Below are 17709 nucleotides of genomic sequence, written 5' to 3' on the forward strand. Positions count from 1 at the left end.
ATGACTAGGCAAGGACTTATTGCACAACAGTCAAAATTGAAAAAGATTAGTAAAAAAAACAACATAAAACTCGACAAATGTTAATGACACCACACTTGCTCATACCCACATGTTGCCACCCTATCAGTACTTATACATATTTGTTCAATATTTAAATGATTATTTATATTGTTTCTTATTTATTCTCATAATCAATAGCCATTGGTTTCATCCACTGGTTGTTTCCAATGCTTGTAAAACCCAATATGACTTCAGATTGTGTTATGGTGTTTGTATCTGTAGCCATATTTTTGTCAATATTTAAATAAGAAAGCATTTGATTCTTCCATTCTCTTAAAGTATTTATCTGCAATATGTACACATTGTTCTTCTTTGCATTTAACTATAGCATTTTACCAGTCAGAGCTCGTTTTTTTACGAGTTCTAAGTTGTCTTGAACGCACTGAAGTCGGAGATTCACAGTTCCCGAGTTGTTTTGAACGCGGCACGAGTCCCAAAATGTAAAATACAATTCTATGGGAAAACATTTATTAAATGGAAGCGACCGGAACGTAATGGGGAGGGAGGTACCTGTATTTGTGCATTAGAGACTGTCGTTTTAGTTGAACAAATGTTTGCTCTAATGATTACACTGTAGGTGCACGGTACCTTTAAATCCCAGTTGAACCCCTCCTCCCCGGCACGTCACACTGAGACACGTCATCAGTCACAACAAACATGGCGGATGCCAGTGCATCTATGACTCTGGCGACAATTTCACTGATAGGTTTCACATTACTGGCAGGGTTTTACCTGACCACTTTAAATTTACGATGGACACTGGTCTCCGTTACTGTTACTGCCGTGTTGGTGACCCAGTTATTGCGGAAGTTACGGAGAAGAGATGCGTTGACGGAGCGGCGTGTATGTGTGCTGGTTCTGGGGGATATCGGACGCAGCCCTCGCATGCAGTACCATGCCCTTTCGCTCAGCAAACACGGCTACAGCGTAACGTTTGTTGGATTCCCTGGTAAATGAATAGATTGATTGTGTTTTATGTACAAATAAACATGGAGCTATACTTTAATTTGTGGCCTCCCTGCTGGCCGGGTCCCAGATTTGTTTGTGCTCTTGCCAACTCTAGCCCTTCTGACGATTCTCTACTGTGACTACATGTTGTGGTTATTGTCAGGTACCAAGCCTCATCAGGATGTGATTGGAGATGAGAGGATCACAATCATCCCAATCACAGAAGTTAAAGGACTCCAAGGTACTGGAACTGATCTGGAAATGAGTTTACAGCACATACCCTGACCGTATATTTATGCCATATTACCGTATATTTATACCATATTACTCTATATGTATACTATATTACTGTATATGTATACCATATTACTGTATATGTATACCATGTTACTGTAAATTTATTCCATGTTACCATATATTTATGTATACCATATTACCATATATTTAGGCCATATTACTGTATATTTATACCATATTACAGTATATTTATGCCATATTACCAAATGCTAAAATATATCCATATGTGTTATTTCATAGTTTTAATGTCTACATTATTATTCTACAATGTAGAAAATAGTAAAAATAAAGAAAAACCCTTTAATGAATAGGTGTGTCCAAACTTTTGACTGGTAATAAATAAATATATATATATATATTTATTATGTGTGTGTGTGAATAATATATATATATATATGTGTGTATAATATAGTGTATAAATGTGCCCATGTGTATGTTGTCTAGTGTATACTATGGGCAAGATAGACTCTAACAATGACAATGACTAATCACTGGTTGTATAACAGTAGTTAGGTCTTGAATCTATGCCATAATATAGTCTGCTTCTGAGAGCCACTACCAGAGCATTGAGACGAATCCATCTGTCTGTTTCCAGTGGGTCCTAGGATGGTGAGCTATGTTACCAAGGTGATTCTCCAGTCCCTGCAGCTTCTCCTGCTGTTATTGAAGACTGACGTCCAGTCCCATATTCTCATGCAGGTATAGTTCTACAATACACTCTGCTGTGTGTGTGTGTGTGTGTGTTCTATATTCTCATGCAGGAATAGTTCTACAATACACTCTGCTGTGTGTGTGTTCTATATTCTCATGCAGGAATAGTTCTACAATACTCTGCTGTGTGTGTGTGTGTGTGTGTGTGTGTGTGTGTGTGTGTGTGTGTGTGTGTGTGTGTGTGTGTGTGTGTGTGTGTGTGTGTGTGTTATTCTCATGCAGGTATAGTTCTACAATACACTCTGCTGTGTGTGTGTGTGTGCTCTATATTCTCATGCAGGAATAGTTCTACAATACTCTGCTGTGTGTGTGTGTGTGTGTGTTCTATATTCTCATGCAGGTATAGTTCTACAATACACTCTGCTGTGTGTGTGTGTGTGCTATATTCTCATGCAGGTATAGTTCTACAATACACTCTGCTGTGTGTGTGTGTGTCCTATATTCTCATGCAGGAATAGTTCTACAATACTCTGCTGTGTGTGTGTGTGTGTGTTCTATATTCTCATGCAGGTATGTCTACTACAATACAATACACATAATGTAAACATTTCTACTTATTGACTGGAAGAACTTGCAGAAAAACCTGTGAACTTTCATTTATTCTATTCTGTTCTATTTATTCTGTTCTATTCTGTTTTCTAACTTATCATGTCATGTGTCCTGAGACATCTACAGATACTGCTGTAATTTCCCCTCAAAACAACTGGTAGGATGCTGTTTGTGTCCTGAGACATCTACAGATACTGCTGTAATTTCCCCTCAAAACAACTAGTAGGATGCTGTTTGTGTCCTGAGACATCTACAGATACTGCTGTAATTTCCCCTCAAAACAACTGGTAGGATGCTGTTTGTGTCCTGAGACATCTACAGATACTGCTGTAATTTCCCCATAAAACAACTGGTTGGATGCTGTTAATGTGTTTTGCTATAGTAAAGGTTGAATTTAATGTTGGTTTTAATAGTGTTTGTTAAGGACCTGACCTGTCATTCTATTCTGTTCTATTGTGTTCTATCCTACTTATTTAAATTATATTCTTATTCTATTCATTCTATTCTGTTCAGTTGTACTTGCCTCCTCCCTCAGAATCCTCCAGGACTGCCCAGTATAGTGGTCACATTGCTGGAATGTTATTGACCTTTTCCTCCCCCAGAATCCTCCAGGACTGCCCAGTATAGTGGTGACATGGCTGGTGTGTTATTGACCTCTTCCTCCCCCAGAATCCTCCAGGACTGCCCAGTATAGTGGTGACATGGCTGGTGTGTTATTGACCTCTTCCTCCCCCAGAATCCTCCAGGACTGCCCAGTATAGTGGTGACATGGCTGGTGTGTTATTGACCTCTTCCTCCCCCAGAATCCTCCAGGACTGCCCAGTATAGTGGTGACATGGCTGGTGTGTTATTGACCTCTTCCTCCCCCAGAATCCTCCAGGACTGCCCAGTATAGTGGTGACATGGCTGGTGTGTTATTGACCTCTTCCTCCCCCAGAATCCTCCAGGACTGCCCAGTATAGTGGTGACATGGCTGGTGTGTTATTGACCTCTTCCTCCCCCAGAATCCTCCAGGACTGCCCAGTATAGTGGTGACATGGCTGGTGTGTGGTCTGAGAGGAACCAGGTTCATCATTGACTGGCACAACTACGGCTACACCATCATGGCCCTCTCACACGGCCCGGACCACCCCATCGTCAGGCTGGCACAGTGGTCAGTAACATCACCATGGCTGAGTCCCAAATAGATCCCTATGCCCTATATACAGTGCGTTCGGAAAGTATTCAGACCCCTTCCCTTTTTCCACATTTTGTTACTTTATAGCCTTATTCTAAAATGGATTAAATAAACAAAAATCCGCATCAATATACACACAATACCCCATAATGACAAAGCAAAAACAGTTTTTTTGAAAATGTTACAAATGTACAAACAAACAAAACGTATTTACATAAGTATTCAGACCCTTTGCTATGAGACTTGAATTATAGATCAGGTGCATCCTGTTTCCATTGATCATCCTTGAGATGTTTCTACAACTTGATTGGAGTCCACCTGTGGTAAATTCTATTGATTGGACATGATTTGGAAAGGCACACCCCTGTCTATATAAGGTCCCACAGTTGACAGTGCATGTCAGAGCAAAAACCAAGCCATGAGGTCAAAGCATGTCCATAGAGCTCTGAGACAGGATTGTGTCGAGGCACAGATCTGGGGAAGGGTACCATGTCTGCAGCATTGTAGGTCCCCAAGAACACAGTGGCCTCCATTATTCTTTAGTGGAAGAAGTTTGGAACCACCAAGACTCTTCCTAGAGCTGTCCGCCCAGCCAAACTGAGCAATCGGGGGAGAAGGGCCCTGGTCATGGAGGTGACCAAGAACCTGATGGTCACTCTGACAGAGCTCTAGAGTTCCTCTGTGGAAATGGGACACCCTTCCAGAAGGACAACCATCTCTGTAACAAATGTGGAAAAAGTCAAGGGGTCTGAATACTTTCTGAATGCACTGTGTATCTACAGCTTTGCATGAACATGGTCTTCTTCAGTAGGAACCAAACGGGCAGATCAGGGAGGGACCTACCTGAATTTGTCCAAGAAATTGTTGCAGACTGTTTTGCTATGGTGTGCATTAATGAATAGGACCCACGTTCTTGTCCCCTGTCCTGTCTCTGGCAGGTATGAGCAGTTCTTTGGGCGATTCTCCAGCCATAACCTTTGTGTCACCAACGCTATGAAGGAAGACCTTCAGAACAACTGGAACATCAAGTAAGGATTGTTTTACTTTCAACATCCGTCTGTCTATCAATCAATCCATCCATCCGTAGATAGATAGAAGACGGACATACAGACAGACCTCAATAGACAGACGGAACGACAGACACAGATAGACGGACGGACATACATCAATAAACAGACGTACAGGCAGACACAGATAGACGGACGGAGGGAGGGACAGATAGACGGACAGAGGGACAGATGGACAAGGAGAGATAGATAGATAGACGGACGGAGGGACAGACAGACAGAGACAGATAGACGGACGGAGGGTGGGACAGACCGATGCAGTGGGGAGTCTGAATCTATCCCTCCTATCCCCATCTCTTCCCCTTGGCCATGACTAAACCCTTGGCCATGACTAAACCCTTGGCCATGACTAAACCCTTGGCCATGACTAAACCCTTGGCCATGACTAAACCCATGGCCATGACTAAACCCTTGACCATGACTAAACCCTTGGCCATGACTAAACCCTTGGCCATGACTAAACCCTTGGCCATGACTAAACCCTTGGCCATGACTAAACCCATGGCCATGACTAAACCCTTGGCCATGACTAAACCCTTGGCCATGACTAAACCCATGACCATGACTAAACCCATGGCCATGACTAAACCCTTGGCCATGACTAAACCCTTGGCCATGATTAAACCCTTGGCCATGACTAAACCCTTGGCCATGACATGTCTGGACAGGTATAAGCAGTGTAGTGGCAAACCTGCCTCCATACTGCTTCCACTTTACATATCTGGGTTAGGGGAGGGGCTTGGGACCGGCTGTAATACTTTGAAAGACCCATTCTATCTACAGACATGACAGGATGTGGAGTCATATCTACAGACATGACAGGATGTGGAGTCATATCTACAGACATGACAGGATGTGGAGTCATATCTACAGACATGACAGGATGTGGAGTCATATCTACAGACATGACAGGATGTGGAGTCATATCTACAGACATGACAGGATGTGGAGACACATCTACAGACATGACAGGATGTGGAGTCATATCTACAGACATGACAGGATGTGGAGTCATATCTACAGACATGACAGGATGTGGAGTCATATCTACAGGCATGACAGGATGTGGAGTCATATCTAGTGTAGGCCTACATGACAATGGTTTCCTTTGCAAGATCAAACTATTGTCTGTCTACAGCTATCTTGTCTGTAAGTAGTAGTGGTCTTTCCCAGGTGATTGGTTTTACAGGTAACAGAAAGAGAAGATGGTTGACTACTATTGTCATGACTTATTGTCTTATTCTCCTCCTATAGGGCGACCGCATTGTATGACAAGCCACCTGCCTTATTCTCCTCCTATAGGGCGACCACATTGTATGACAAGCCACCTGCCTTATTCTCCTCCTATAGGGCGACCACATTGTATGACAAGCCACCTGCCTTATTCTCCTCCTATAGGGCGACCACATTGTATGACAAGCCACCTGCCTTATTCTCCTCCTATAGGGCGACCACATGGTATGACAAGCCACCTGCCTTATTCTCCTCCTATAGGGCGACCACATTGTATGACAAGCCACCTGCCTTATTCTCCTCCTATAGGGCGACCACATTGTATGACAAGCCACCTGCCTTATTCTCCTCCTATAGGGCGACCACATTGTATGACAAGCCACCTGCCTTATTCTCCTCCTATAGGGCGACCACATTGTATGACAAGCCACCTGCCTTATTCTCCTCCTATAGGGCGACCACATTGTATGACAAGCCACCTGCCTTATTCTCCTCCTATAGGGTGACCACATTGTATGACAAGCCACCTGCCTTATTCTCCTCCTATAGGGCGACCGCATTGTATGACAAGCCACCTGCCTTATTCTCCTCCTATAGGGCGACCGCATTGTATGACAAGCCACCTGTCTTATTCTCCTCCTATAGGGCGACCACATTGTATGACAAGCCACCTGTCTTATTCTCCTCCTATAGGGCGACCACATTGTATGACAAGCCACCTGCTATCTTCAAGGAGACTTCAGTAGACCTAAAGCACCAGCTGTTCATGAGGCTGGCAAAGACTATCCCTCAGTTCCAGGTCTGGTGAGTCTACTATAGTCTGTTGTTGAGGCTGGCCAAGACTATCCCTCAGTTCCAGGTCTGGTGAGTCTAGTATAGTCTGTTGTTGAGGCTGGACAAGACTATCCCTCAGTTCCAGGTCTGGTGAGTCTAGTATAGTCTGTTGTTGAGGCTGGACAAGACTATCCCTCAGTTCCAGGTCTGGTGAGGCTAGTATAGTCTGTTGTTGAGGCTGGACAAGACTATCCCTCAGTTCCAGGTCTGGTGAGTCTAGTATAGTCTGTTGTTGAGGCTGGACAAGACTATCCCTCAGTTCCAGGTCTGGTGAGTCTAGTATAGTCTGTTGTTGAGGCTGGACAAGACTATCCCTCAGTTCCAGGTCTGGTGAGTCTAGTATAGTCTGTTGTTGAGGCTGGACAAGACTATCCCTCAGTTCCAGGTCTGGTGAGTCTAGTATAGTCTGTTGTTGAGGCTGGACAAGACTATCCCTCAGTTCCAGGTCGGGTGAGTCTAGTATAGTCTGTTGTTGAGGCTGGACAAGACTATCCCTCAGTTCCAGGTCTGGTGAGTCTAGTATAGTCTGTTGTTGAGGCTGGCCAAGACTATCCCTCAGTTCCAGGTCTGGTGAGTCTAGTATAGTCTGTTGTTGAGGCTGGCCAAGACTATCCCTCAGTTCCAGGTCTGGTGAGTCTAGTATAGTCTGTTGTTGAGGCTGTACTACAGTTATCCTCTTAGTTCCTGGAGGAACACAGGGCCTGTACTAAAGATATCCTCTTAGTTCCTGGAGGAACACAGGGCCTGTACTACAGTTATCCTCTTAGTTCCTGGAGGAACACAGGGCCTGTACTACAGTTATTAACTTTGCCGGTCTTGGGCTGCTTTCTTTGCCTTTTGACAGTATAAGGAACAGTTATAATGTCATTACTCTATCAAATACATTTAACAGACATGACATAACACATGTTATAATCACTGAGTTTCTGTTTATATTGGAGAGATGAAGAACTATCATAAAATATATTACATTATCTTAGACATGTCATAGCTGATGTTATAACCACTGTATTTCTGTTTACATTGGAGAGAAAGAACTATCATAAAAATATATATTACACTATCATAGACATGTTATAACACATGTTATAACCACTGTGTCTGTTACAGTGGTGAGCGCCCTGGTGGTGAGACAGAGAGAACAGCGTTTACAGGTCGTGACCCCAGTGACCTTTCTGTGACCTTGACCTCAGGTCGACCTGCCCTACTGATCAGCAGCACCAGCTGGACTGGTCAGTACCCCACAGGCACAGTTTGAGTCCCAAATGGCACCCTATTCTCCATAGGGCTCTGGTCAAAAGTTGTACAATACATAGGGAATAGGGTGCAATTTCGTAAGCACCAGGAGACTCTGCATTTTATTCTGTTTAGATGGAAAAAAATTCTGGATTTTTACCCCAATCTTAATTGTTTTTCTTATCTCGAGAGCAGTTTTAGCCTCATCCAAACATCCTGATCGCATGAGTTTACATTCTGTTTGGAGTCAGGTCAGGATGAGGATCAGACTAGAGCCAGATTACATTCTGTTTGGAGTCAGGTCAGGATGAGGATCAGACTAGAGCCAGATTACATTCTGTTTGGAGTCAGGTCAGGATGAGGATCAGACTAGAGCCAGATTACATTCTGTTTGGAGTCAGGTCAGGATGAGGATCAGACTAGAGCCAGATTACATTCTGTTTGGAGTCAGGTCAGGATGAGGATCAGACTAGAGCCAGATTACATTCTGTTTGGAGTCAAGTCATGATGGGGATCAGACTAGAGCCAGATTACATTCTGTTTGGAGTCAGGTCTGTTTGGAGTTAGGTCAGGATGGGGATTACATTCTGTTTGGAGTCAGGTCATGATGGGGATTACATTCTGTTTGGAGTCAGGTCAGGATGGGGATCGGACTAGAGCCAGATTACATTCTGTTTGGAGTCAGGTCATGATGGGGATTACATTCTGTTTGGAGTCAGGTCTGTTTGGAGTCAGGTCAGGATGGGGATCAGACTAGAGCCAGATTATCTTCTGTTTGGAGTCAGGTCTGTTTGGAATCAGGTCATGATGGGGATCAGGCTAGAGGTTTTCTGTGTTGCACATAAAATACAATCCTGTCTCTGTTTAGTCGACATGTGTACAATGTAAGTACACACAGCTGTCAGGTGTAAATACTTCTTAGGGTCTCTCACTGTTTCCCCTGTCTGTGTTCAACAGAGGATGAGGACTTCTCCATTCTGCTGAAGGCTCTGGAAGGTAATCATTATCATCTGCAGTTGGGCCCCATTTTAAAGAGCATCCTTCCTCCCATCCATCCTCCCATCCATCCTTCCTCCCATCCATCCTTCCTCCCAGCCTTCCTCCCATCCATCCTTCCTCCCAGCCTTCCTCCCATCCATCCTTCCTCCCATCCATCCTTCCTCCCATCCATCCTTCCTCCCATCCATCCTTCCTCCCAGCCTTCCTCCCATCCATCCTTCCTCCCATCCATCTTTCCTTCCTCCCATCCATCTTTCCTCCCATCCATCCTTCCTCCCTCCCACCCATCCATCCTTCCTACCTTCCTTCCTCCCATCCATCTTTCCTTCCTCCCATCCATCTTTCCTTGCTTCCTTCTTTGAAGCCATCTCTGATTAGAAAAGACTTGACAGATGAAAGCCATGTGGTGGAGCACTGGAATTCACCTGTCTAGTCATTCTTAATTAGAATAAATCATGTCTAATCAGTGACTATAATTCACCTGTCTAATCATTCTTAATTAGAATAAATCATGTCTAATCAGTGACTATAATTCACCTGTCTAATCATTCTTAATTAGAATCCATCATGTCTAATCAGTGATTCTAAAAGAGAAAGCAAGGAGACTTCTCAGTGGTGTCCTCTTAGGGCCCACGGGGCTCTGGTCTAAAGGTAGTGCACTACATAGTGAGTAGGGTGATGTTTGGGATACAAGCCCTTGAATTAACCTTGTGTGTTTTCTCTACCAGACTACGAGGGGTTTGTGAAAGCAGGAGCCTCTCTTCCCTCGCTGGTCTGTGTCATCACAGGTAACTATAGTGTTGACAGTGTACTGCTGCCAGTCTGTGTGGTCACAGGTAACTATAGTGTTGACAGTGTACTGCTGCCAGTCTGTGTGGTCACAGGTAACTATAGTGTTGACGGTGTACTGCTGCCAGTCTGTGTGGTCACAGGTAACTATAGTGTTGACAGTATACTGCTGCCAGTCTGTGGTCACAGGTAACTATAGTGTTGACGGTGTACTGCTGCCAGTCTGTGTGGTCACAGGTAACTATAGTGTTGACGGTATACTGCTGCCAGTCTGTGTGGTCACAGGTAACTATAGTGTTGACAGTATACTGCTGCCAGTCTGTGGTCACAGGTAACTATAGTGTTGACAGTGTACTGCTGCCAGTCTGTGTGGTCACAGGTAACTATAGTGTTGACGGTGTACTGCTGCCAGTCTGTGTGGTCACAGGTAACTATAGTGTTGACAGTATACTGCTGCCGGTCTGTGTGGTCACAGGTAACTATAGTGTTGACAGTGTACTGCTGCCAGTCTGTGTGGTCACAGGTAACTATAGTGTTGACGGTGTACTGCTGCCAGTCTGTGTGGTCACAGGTAACTATAGTGTTGACAGTATACTGCTGCCAGTCTGTGTGGTCACAGGTAACTATAGTGTTGACAGTACACTGCTGCCAGTCTGTGTGGTCACAGGTAACTATAGTGTTGACAGTGTACTGCTGCCAGTCTGTGTGGTCACAGGTAACTATAGTGTTGACAGTATACTGCTGCCAGTCTGTGTGGTCACAGGTAACTATAGTGTTGACAGTATACTGCTGCCAGTCTGTGTGGTCACAGGTAACTATAGTGTTGACGGTATACTGCTGCCAGTCTGTGTGGTCACAGGTAACTATAGTGTTGACAGTATACTGCTGCCAGTCTGTGGTCACAGGTAACTATAGTGTTGACAGTGTACTGCTGCCAGTCTGTGTGGTCACAGGTAACTATAGTGTTGACGGTGTACTGCTGCCAGTCTGTGTGGTCACAGGTAACTATAGTGTTGACAGTATACTGCTGCCTGTCTGTGTGGTCACAGGTAACTATAGTGTTGACAGTGTACTGCTGCCAGTCTGTGTGGTCACAGGTAACTATAGTGTTGACAGTATACTGCTGCCAGTCTGTGTGGTCACAGGTAACTATAGTGTTGACAGTATACTGCTGCCGGTCTGTGTGGTCACAGGTAACTATAGTGTTGACAGTGTACTGCTGCCAGTCTGTGTGGTCACAGGTAACTATAGTGTTGACAGTATACTGCTGCCAGTCTGTGTGGTCACAGGTAACTATAGTGTTGACAGTATACTGCTGCCAGTCTGTGTGGTCTAGGCCGGATACAGTAAAGCACTTTTACATGCTGCGTCTGATTTGGTCTTTTGACCAATCAGATCAAGTCTTTTGCAGATAATTGGGCAAAATATCAGAGTTGGGCTGCCTGTGTAAACGCAGCGTTTGCGTCAAATGCTGATGTAAAAAGGGGCCTTATGAATAAATGTGATTTGATTGAGAAGCCTCACAAAAACAATGACATTATCAAGTAACCTGTTGTTGCTAGATTAAGCCAACTGAGAAAAACCTTTACAATTCTTGTCGGTCCTTTACTGTTAACCCTAGATACGTATTGTTTCAATTCCCTGTGTGTGTGAGACCAGGTAAGGGTCCTCAGAAGGACCACTACAGGAAGCTGATAGACACCCTGAGCTTTGAGCATGTGAAGATCTGTACTCCATGGCTGGAGGCAGAGGACTACCCTGTTCTGCTAGGTTAGTGTGGTCTCCCTGTCCCAGGCTCAGCAGATCTGTCTGTCTGTCTGTACTGATGCTCTGTATGTTCTTCCTGTCCCAGGCTGTGTGTGTGTGTGTGTGTGTGTGTGTGTGTGTGTGTGTGTGTGTGTGTGTGTGTGTGTGTATATACTGATGTTCTGAAGGTTCTCCCTGTCCCAGGCTCAGCAGATCTGGGTGTTTGTCTCCATAAGTCGTCTAGTGGTCTGGACCTGCCTATGAAGGTGGTGAACATGTTTGGCTGCTGTCTGCCTGTCTGTGCCATCCACTTCTACTGGTGAGACAGGACTCTTTAACAGGCATCTTCTAACACCATGCCCACACACACTGTCTGTGCTGTCACCTTTACTGCTGAGGGAATACTCTAAACCCTGGGTCAACAGTCACCTACTGCTGCTGAGGGAATACTCTAAACCCTGGGTCAGCAGTCACCTTCTACTGCTGAGGGAATACTCTAAACCCTGGGTCAACAGTCACCTTCTACTGCTGAGGGAATACTCTAAACCCTGGGTCAACAGTCACCTACTGCTGAGGGAATACTCTAAACCCTGGGTCAACAGTCACCTTCTACTGCTGAGGGAATACTCTAAACCCTGGGTCAACAGTCACCTTCTACTGCTGAGGGAATACTCTAAACCCTGGGTCAACAGTCACCTTCTACTGCTGAGGGAATACTCTAAACCCTGGGTCAGCAGTCACCTTCTACTGCTGAGGGAATACTCTAAACCCTGGGTCAACAGTCACCTTCTACTGCTGAGGGAATACTCTAAACCCTGGGTCAACAGTCACCTTCTACTGCTGAGGGAATACTCTAAACCCTGGGTCAACAGTCACCTACTGCTGAGGGAATACTCTAAACCCTGGGTCAACAGTCACCTTCTACTGCTGAGGGAATACTCTAAACCCTGGGTCAGCAGTCACCTTCTACTGCTGAGGGAATACTCTAAACCCTGGGTCAACAGTCACCTTCTACTGCTGAGGGAATACTCTAAACCCTGGGTCAACAGTCACCTTCTACTGCTGAGGGAATACTCTAAACCCTGGGTCAACAGTCACCTTCTACTGCTGAGGGAATACTCTAAACCCTGGGTCAACAGTCACCTTCTACTGCTGAGGGAATACTCTAAACCCTGGGTCAACAGTCACCTTCTACTGCTGAGGGAATACTCTAAACCCTGGGTCAGCAGTCACCTTCTACTGCTGAGGGAATACTCTAAACCCTGGGTCAACAGTCACCTTCTACTGCTGAGGGAATACTCTAAACCCTGGGTCAACAGTCACCTTCTACTGCTGAGGGAATACTCTAAACCCTGGGTCAACAGTCACCTTCTACTGCTGAGGGAATACTCTAAACCCTGGGTCAACAGTCACCTTCTACTGCTGAGGGAATACTCTAAACCCTGGGTCAACAGTCACCTTCTACTGCTGAGGGAATACTCTAAACCCTGGGTCAACAGTCACCTTCTACTGCTGAGGGAATACTCTAAACCCTGGGTCAACAGTCACCTTCTACTGCTGAGGGAATACTCTAAACCCTGGGTCAACAGTCACCTTCTACTGCTGAGGGAATACTCTAAACCCTGGGTCAACAGTCACCTTCTACTGCTGAGGGAATACTCTAAACCCTGGGTCAACAGTCACCTTCTACTGCTGAGGGAATACTCTAAACCCTGGGTCAACAGTCACCTTCTACTGCTGAGGGAATACTCTAAACCCTGGGTCAACAGTCACCTTCTACTGCTGAGGGAATACTCTAAACCCTGGGTCAACAGTCACCTTCTACTGCTGAGGGAATACTCTAAACCCTGGGTCAACAGTCACCTTCTACTGCTGAGGGAATACTCTAAACCCTGGGTCAACAGTCACCTTCTACTGCTGAGGGAATACTCTAAACCCTGGGTCAACAGTCACCTTCTACTGCTGAGGGAATACTCTAAACCCTGGGTCAACAGTCACCTTCTACTGCTGAGGGAATACTCTAAACCCTGGGTCAACAGTCACCTTCTACTGCTGAGGGAATACTCTAAACCCTGGGTCAACAGTCACCTTCTACTGCTGAGGGAATACTCTAAACCCTGGGTCAACAGTCACCTTCTACTGCTGAGGGAATACTCTAAACCCTGGGTCAACAGTCACCTTCTACTGCTGAGGGAATACTCTAAACCCTGGGTCAACAGTCACCTTCTACTGCTGAGGGAATACTCTAAACCCTGGGTCAACAGTCACCTTCTACTGCTGAGGGAATACTCTAAACCCTGGGTCAACAGTCACCTTCTACTGCTGAGGGAATACTCTAAACCCTGGGTCAACAGTCACCTTCTACTGCTGAGGGAATACTCTAAACCCTGGGTCAACAGTCACCTTCTACTGCTGAGGGAATACTCTAAACCCTGGGTCAACAGTCACCTTCTACTGCTGAGGGAATACTCTAAACCCTGGGTCAACAGTCACCTTCTACTGCTGAGGGAATACTCTAAACCCTGGGTCAACAGTCACCTTTACTGCTGAGGGAATACTCTAAACCCTGGGTCAACAGTCACCTTCTACTGCTGAGGGAATACTCTAAACCCTGGGTCAACAGTCACCTTCTACTGCTGAGGGAATACTCTAAACCCTGGGTCAGCAGTCACCTTCTACTGCTGAGGGAATACTCTAAACCCTGGGTCAACAGTCACCTTCTACTGCTGAGGGAATACTCTAAACCCTGGTTCAGCAGTCACCTACTGCTGAGGGAATACTCTAAACCCTGGGTCAACAGTCACCTTCTACTGCTGAGGGAATACTCTAAACCCTGGGTCAACAGTCACCTTCTACTGCTGAGGGAATACTCTAAACCCTGGGTCAACAGTCACCTTCTACTGCTGAGGGAATACTCTAAACCCTGGGTCAACAGTCACCTTTACTGCTGAGGGAATACTCTAAACCCTGGTTCAGCAGTCACCTACTGCTGAGGGAATACTCTAAACCCTGGTTCAGCAGTCACCTACTGCTGAGGGAATACTCTAAACCCTGGGTCAGCAGTCACCTACTGCTGAGGGAATACTCTAAACCCTGGGTCAACAGTCACCTTCTACTGCTGAGGGAATACTCTAAACCCTGGGTCAACAGTCACCTTCTACTGCTGAGGGAATACTCTAAACCCTGGGTCAACAGTCACCTTCTACTGCTGAGGGAATACTCTAAACCCTGGGTCAGCAGTCACCTTCTACTGCTGAGGGAATACTCTAAACCCTGGGTCAACAGTCACCTTCTACTGCTGAGGGAATACTCTAAACCCTGGGTCAACAGTCACCTTCTACTGCTGAGGGAATACTCTAAACCCTGGGTCAACAGTCACCTTCTACTGCTGAGGGAATACTCTAAACCCTGGGTCAACAGTCACCTTCTACTGCTGAGGGAATACTCTAAACCCTGGGTCAACAGTCACCTTCTACTGCTGAGGGAATACTCTAAACCCTGGTTCAACAGTCACCTTCTACTGCTGAGGGAATACTCTAAACCCTGGGTCAACAGTCACCTTCTACTGCTGAGGGAATACTCTAAACCCTGGGTCAACAGTCACCTTCTACTGCTGAGGGAATACTCTAAACCCTGGGTCAACAGTCACCTTCTACTGCTGAGGGAATACTCTAAACCCTGGGTCAACAGTCACCTTCTACTGCTGAGGGAATACTCTAAACCCTGGGTCAGCAGTCACCTTCTACTGCTGAGGGAATACTCTAAACCCTGGGTCAACAGTCACCTTTACTGCTGAGGGAATACTCTAAACCCTGGGTCAACAGTCACCTTCTACTGCTGAGGGAATACTCTAAACCCTGGGTCAACAGTCACCTTCTACTGCTGAGGGAATACTCTAAACCCTGGGTCAACAGTCACCTTTTACTGCTGAGGGAATACTCTAAACCCTGGGTCAACAGTCACCTTCTACTGCTGAGGGAATACTCTAAACCCTGGGTCAACAGTCACCTTCTACTGCTGAGGGAATACTCTAAACCCTGGGTCAGCAGTCACCTTCTACTGCTGAGGGAATACTCTAAACCCTGGGTCAGCAGTCACCTTCTACTGCTGAGGGAATACTCTAAACCCTGGGTCAACAGTCACCTACTGCTGAGGGAATACTCTAAACCCTGGGTCAACAGTCACCTTCTACTGCTGAGGGAATACTCTAAACCCTGGGTCAACAGTCACCTTCTACTGCTGAGGGAATACTCTAAACCCTGGGTCAACAGTCACCTTCTACTGCTGAGGGAATACTCTAAACCCTGGGTCAACAGTCACCTTCTACTGCTGAGGTAATACTCTAAACCCTGGGTCAACAGTCACCTTCTACTGCTGAGGGAATACTCTAAACCCTGGGTCAACAGTCACCTTCTACTGCTGAGGGAATACTCTAAACCCTGGGTCAACAGTCACCTTCTACTGCTGAGGGAATACTCTAAACCCTGGGTCAGCAGTCACCTTCTACTGCTGAGGGAATACTCTAAACCCTGGGTCAACAGTCACCTTCTACTGCTGAGGGAATACTCTAAACCCTGGGTCAACAGTCACCTTCTACTGCTGAGGGAATACTCTAAACCCTGGGTCAACAGTCACCTTCTACTGCTGAGGGAATACTCTAAACCCTGGGTCAACAGTCACCTTCTACTGCTGAGGGAATACTCTAAACCCTGGGTCAACAGTCACCTACTGCTGAGGGAATACTCTAAACCCTGGGTCAACAGTCACCTTTTACCCCCATTGAGAGAGGCTATGTGCTGATCTGATCTGTTTTGGACTGAGTTTCATGTGCTGTGTTTAATGTGGATCTAACTCTGTTATATTCTCCTGTGTTGTCAGTCTCTGTTAACCCTGTTATATTCTCCTGTGTTGTCAGTCTCTCTGTTGTTAACCCTGTTATATTCTCCTGTGTTGTCAGTCTCTCTGTTAACCCTGTTATATTCTCCTGTGTTGTCAGTCTCTCTGTTAACCCTGTTATATTCTACTGTGTTGTCAGTCTCTGTTAACCCTGTTATATTCTACTGTGTTGTTAACCCTGTTATATTCTCCTGTGTTGTCAGTCTCTCTGTTAACCCTGTTATATTCTCCTGTGTTGTCAGTCTCTCTGTTAACCCTGTTATATTCTCCTGTGTTGTCAGTCTCTGTTAACCCTGTTATATTCTCCTGTGTTGTCAGTCTCTCTGTTAACCCTGTTATATTCTCCTGTGTTGTCAGTCTCTCTGTTAACCCTGTTATATTCTCCTGTGTTGTCAGTCTCTCTGTTAACCCTGTTATATTCTGTTCTGTAGTCTACATGAGCTGGTGAAGCATGAGGAGAACGGATTGATCTTCAAAGACTCTGAGGAACTATCTGAACAGCTCAAGGTACAGTACGATAATAATACTCTTCAGCTGAGGAGCTACAGAAACCCCTGATTTATACCAGATCACCCAGTGGTATGATCCTGTAAACTGGCATCTTTTCTAAAGTACATGCTGTCTTATTACTGTAACCAGTTCCTGTGATAGTGGTATATGGTCTGATATACACATGGCTGGAATGCTGTTTTAGCCAGGATCCAATCTACCCGTTTTATAAAACCTGTTCATGTCCCGTCTCTCCAGTCTCTGCTGTGGGACTTCCCTGGCTGTGAGGATGAGGGCAAACTGGGTCAGTTCAGGAGGAACCTCCGGGCCAGTGGGGGGCAGCGGTGGGACCAGAACTGGGACCAGAACGTCCTGCCTCTCCTCACTGCACCCTGACTCCCCTGTTAGACAGACCTCTTTACAGCAGCCGACTCACCCCCTCTCTACATCTTCGCTCTGTCTCAAACCCCCTTCTTGAGCCTCCAATCTTGAACATTTTCACATTTTAGTCATTTAACAGACACTCTTATCCAGAACGACTTACAGGGGCAATTAGGGTTAAGTGCCTTGTTCAAGGGCACATCCACAGATGTTTCACCTAGTCTGCTCGGGGATTCAAACCAGCGACTTTTTGGTTACTGGCCCAACGCTCTTAACCGCTAGGCTACCTGCTCTGAA

The 17709-nt window shown here is 45.7% G+C and overlaps 1 protein-coding gene across 1 annotated transcript; it reads left to right on the forward strand.

Moving 5' to 3' along the window:
* Positions 1-684: 684 nt before the first annotated feature.
* Positions 685-17628, forward strand: LOC115181485 (chitobiosyldiphosphodolichol beta-mannosyltransferase). The gene is made up of 13 exons (XM_029743367.1): positions 685-1009; positions 1172-1249; positions 1901-2004; positions 3570-3718; positions 4681-4770; positions 6736-6846; positions 7987-8108; positions 9070-9108; positions 9840-9899; positions 11560-11670; positions 11851-11965; positions 16974-17049; positions 17290-17628. The coding sequence occupies exons 1-13, from the start codon at positions 718-720 to the stop codon at positions 17425-17427; spliced, it is 1485 nt and encodes a 494-aa protein (XP_029599227.1). The 5' UTR covers positions 685-717; the 3' UTR covers positions 17428-17628.
* The last annotated feature ends 81 nt before the right edge of the window (positions 17629-17709 follow it).

The sequence above is a fragment of the Salmo trutta genome, unplaced genomic scaffold (genome assembly GCF_901001165.1).
Source record: "Salmo trutta unplaced genomic scaffold, fSalTru1.1, whole genome shotgun sequence".
Classification (NCBI taxonomy): domain Eukaryota; kingdom Metazoa; phylum Chordata; class Actinopteri; order Salmoniformes; family Salmonidae; genus Salmo; species Salmo trutta.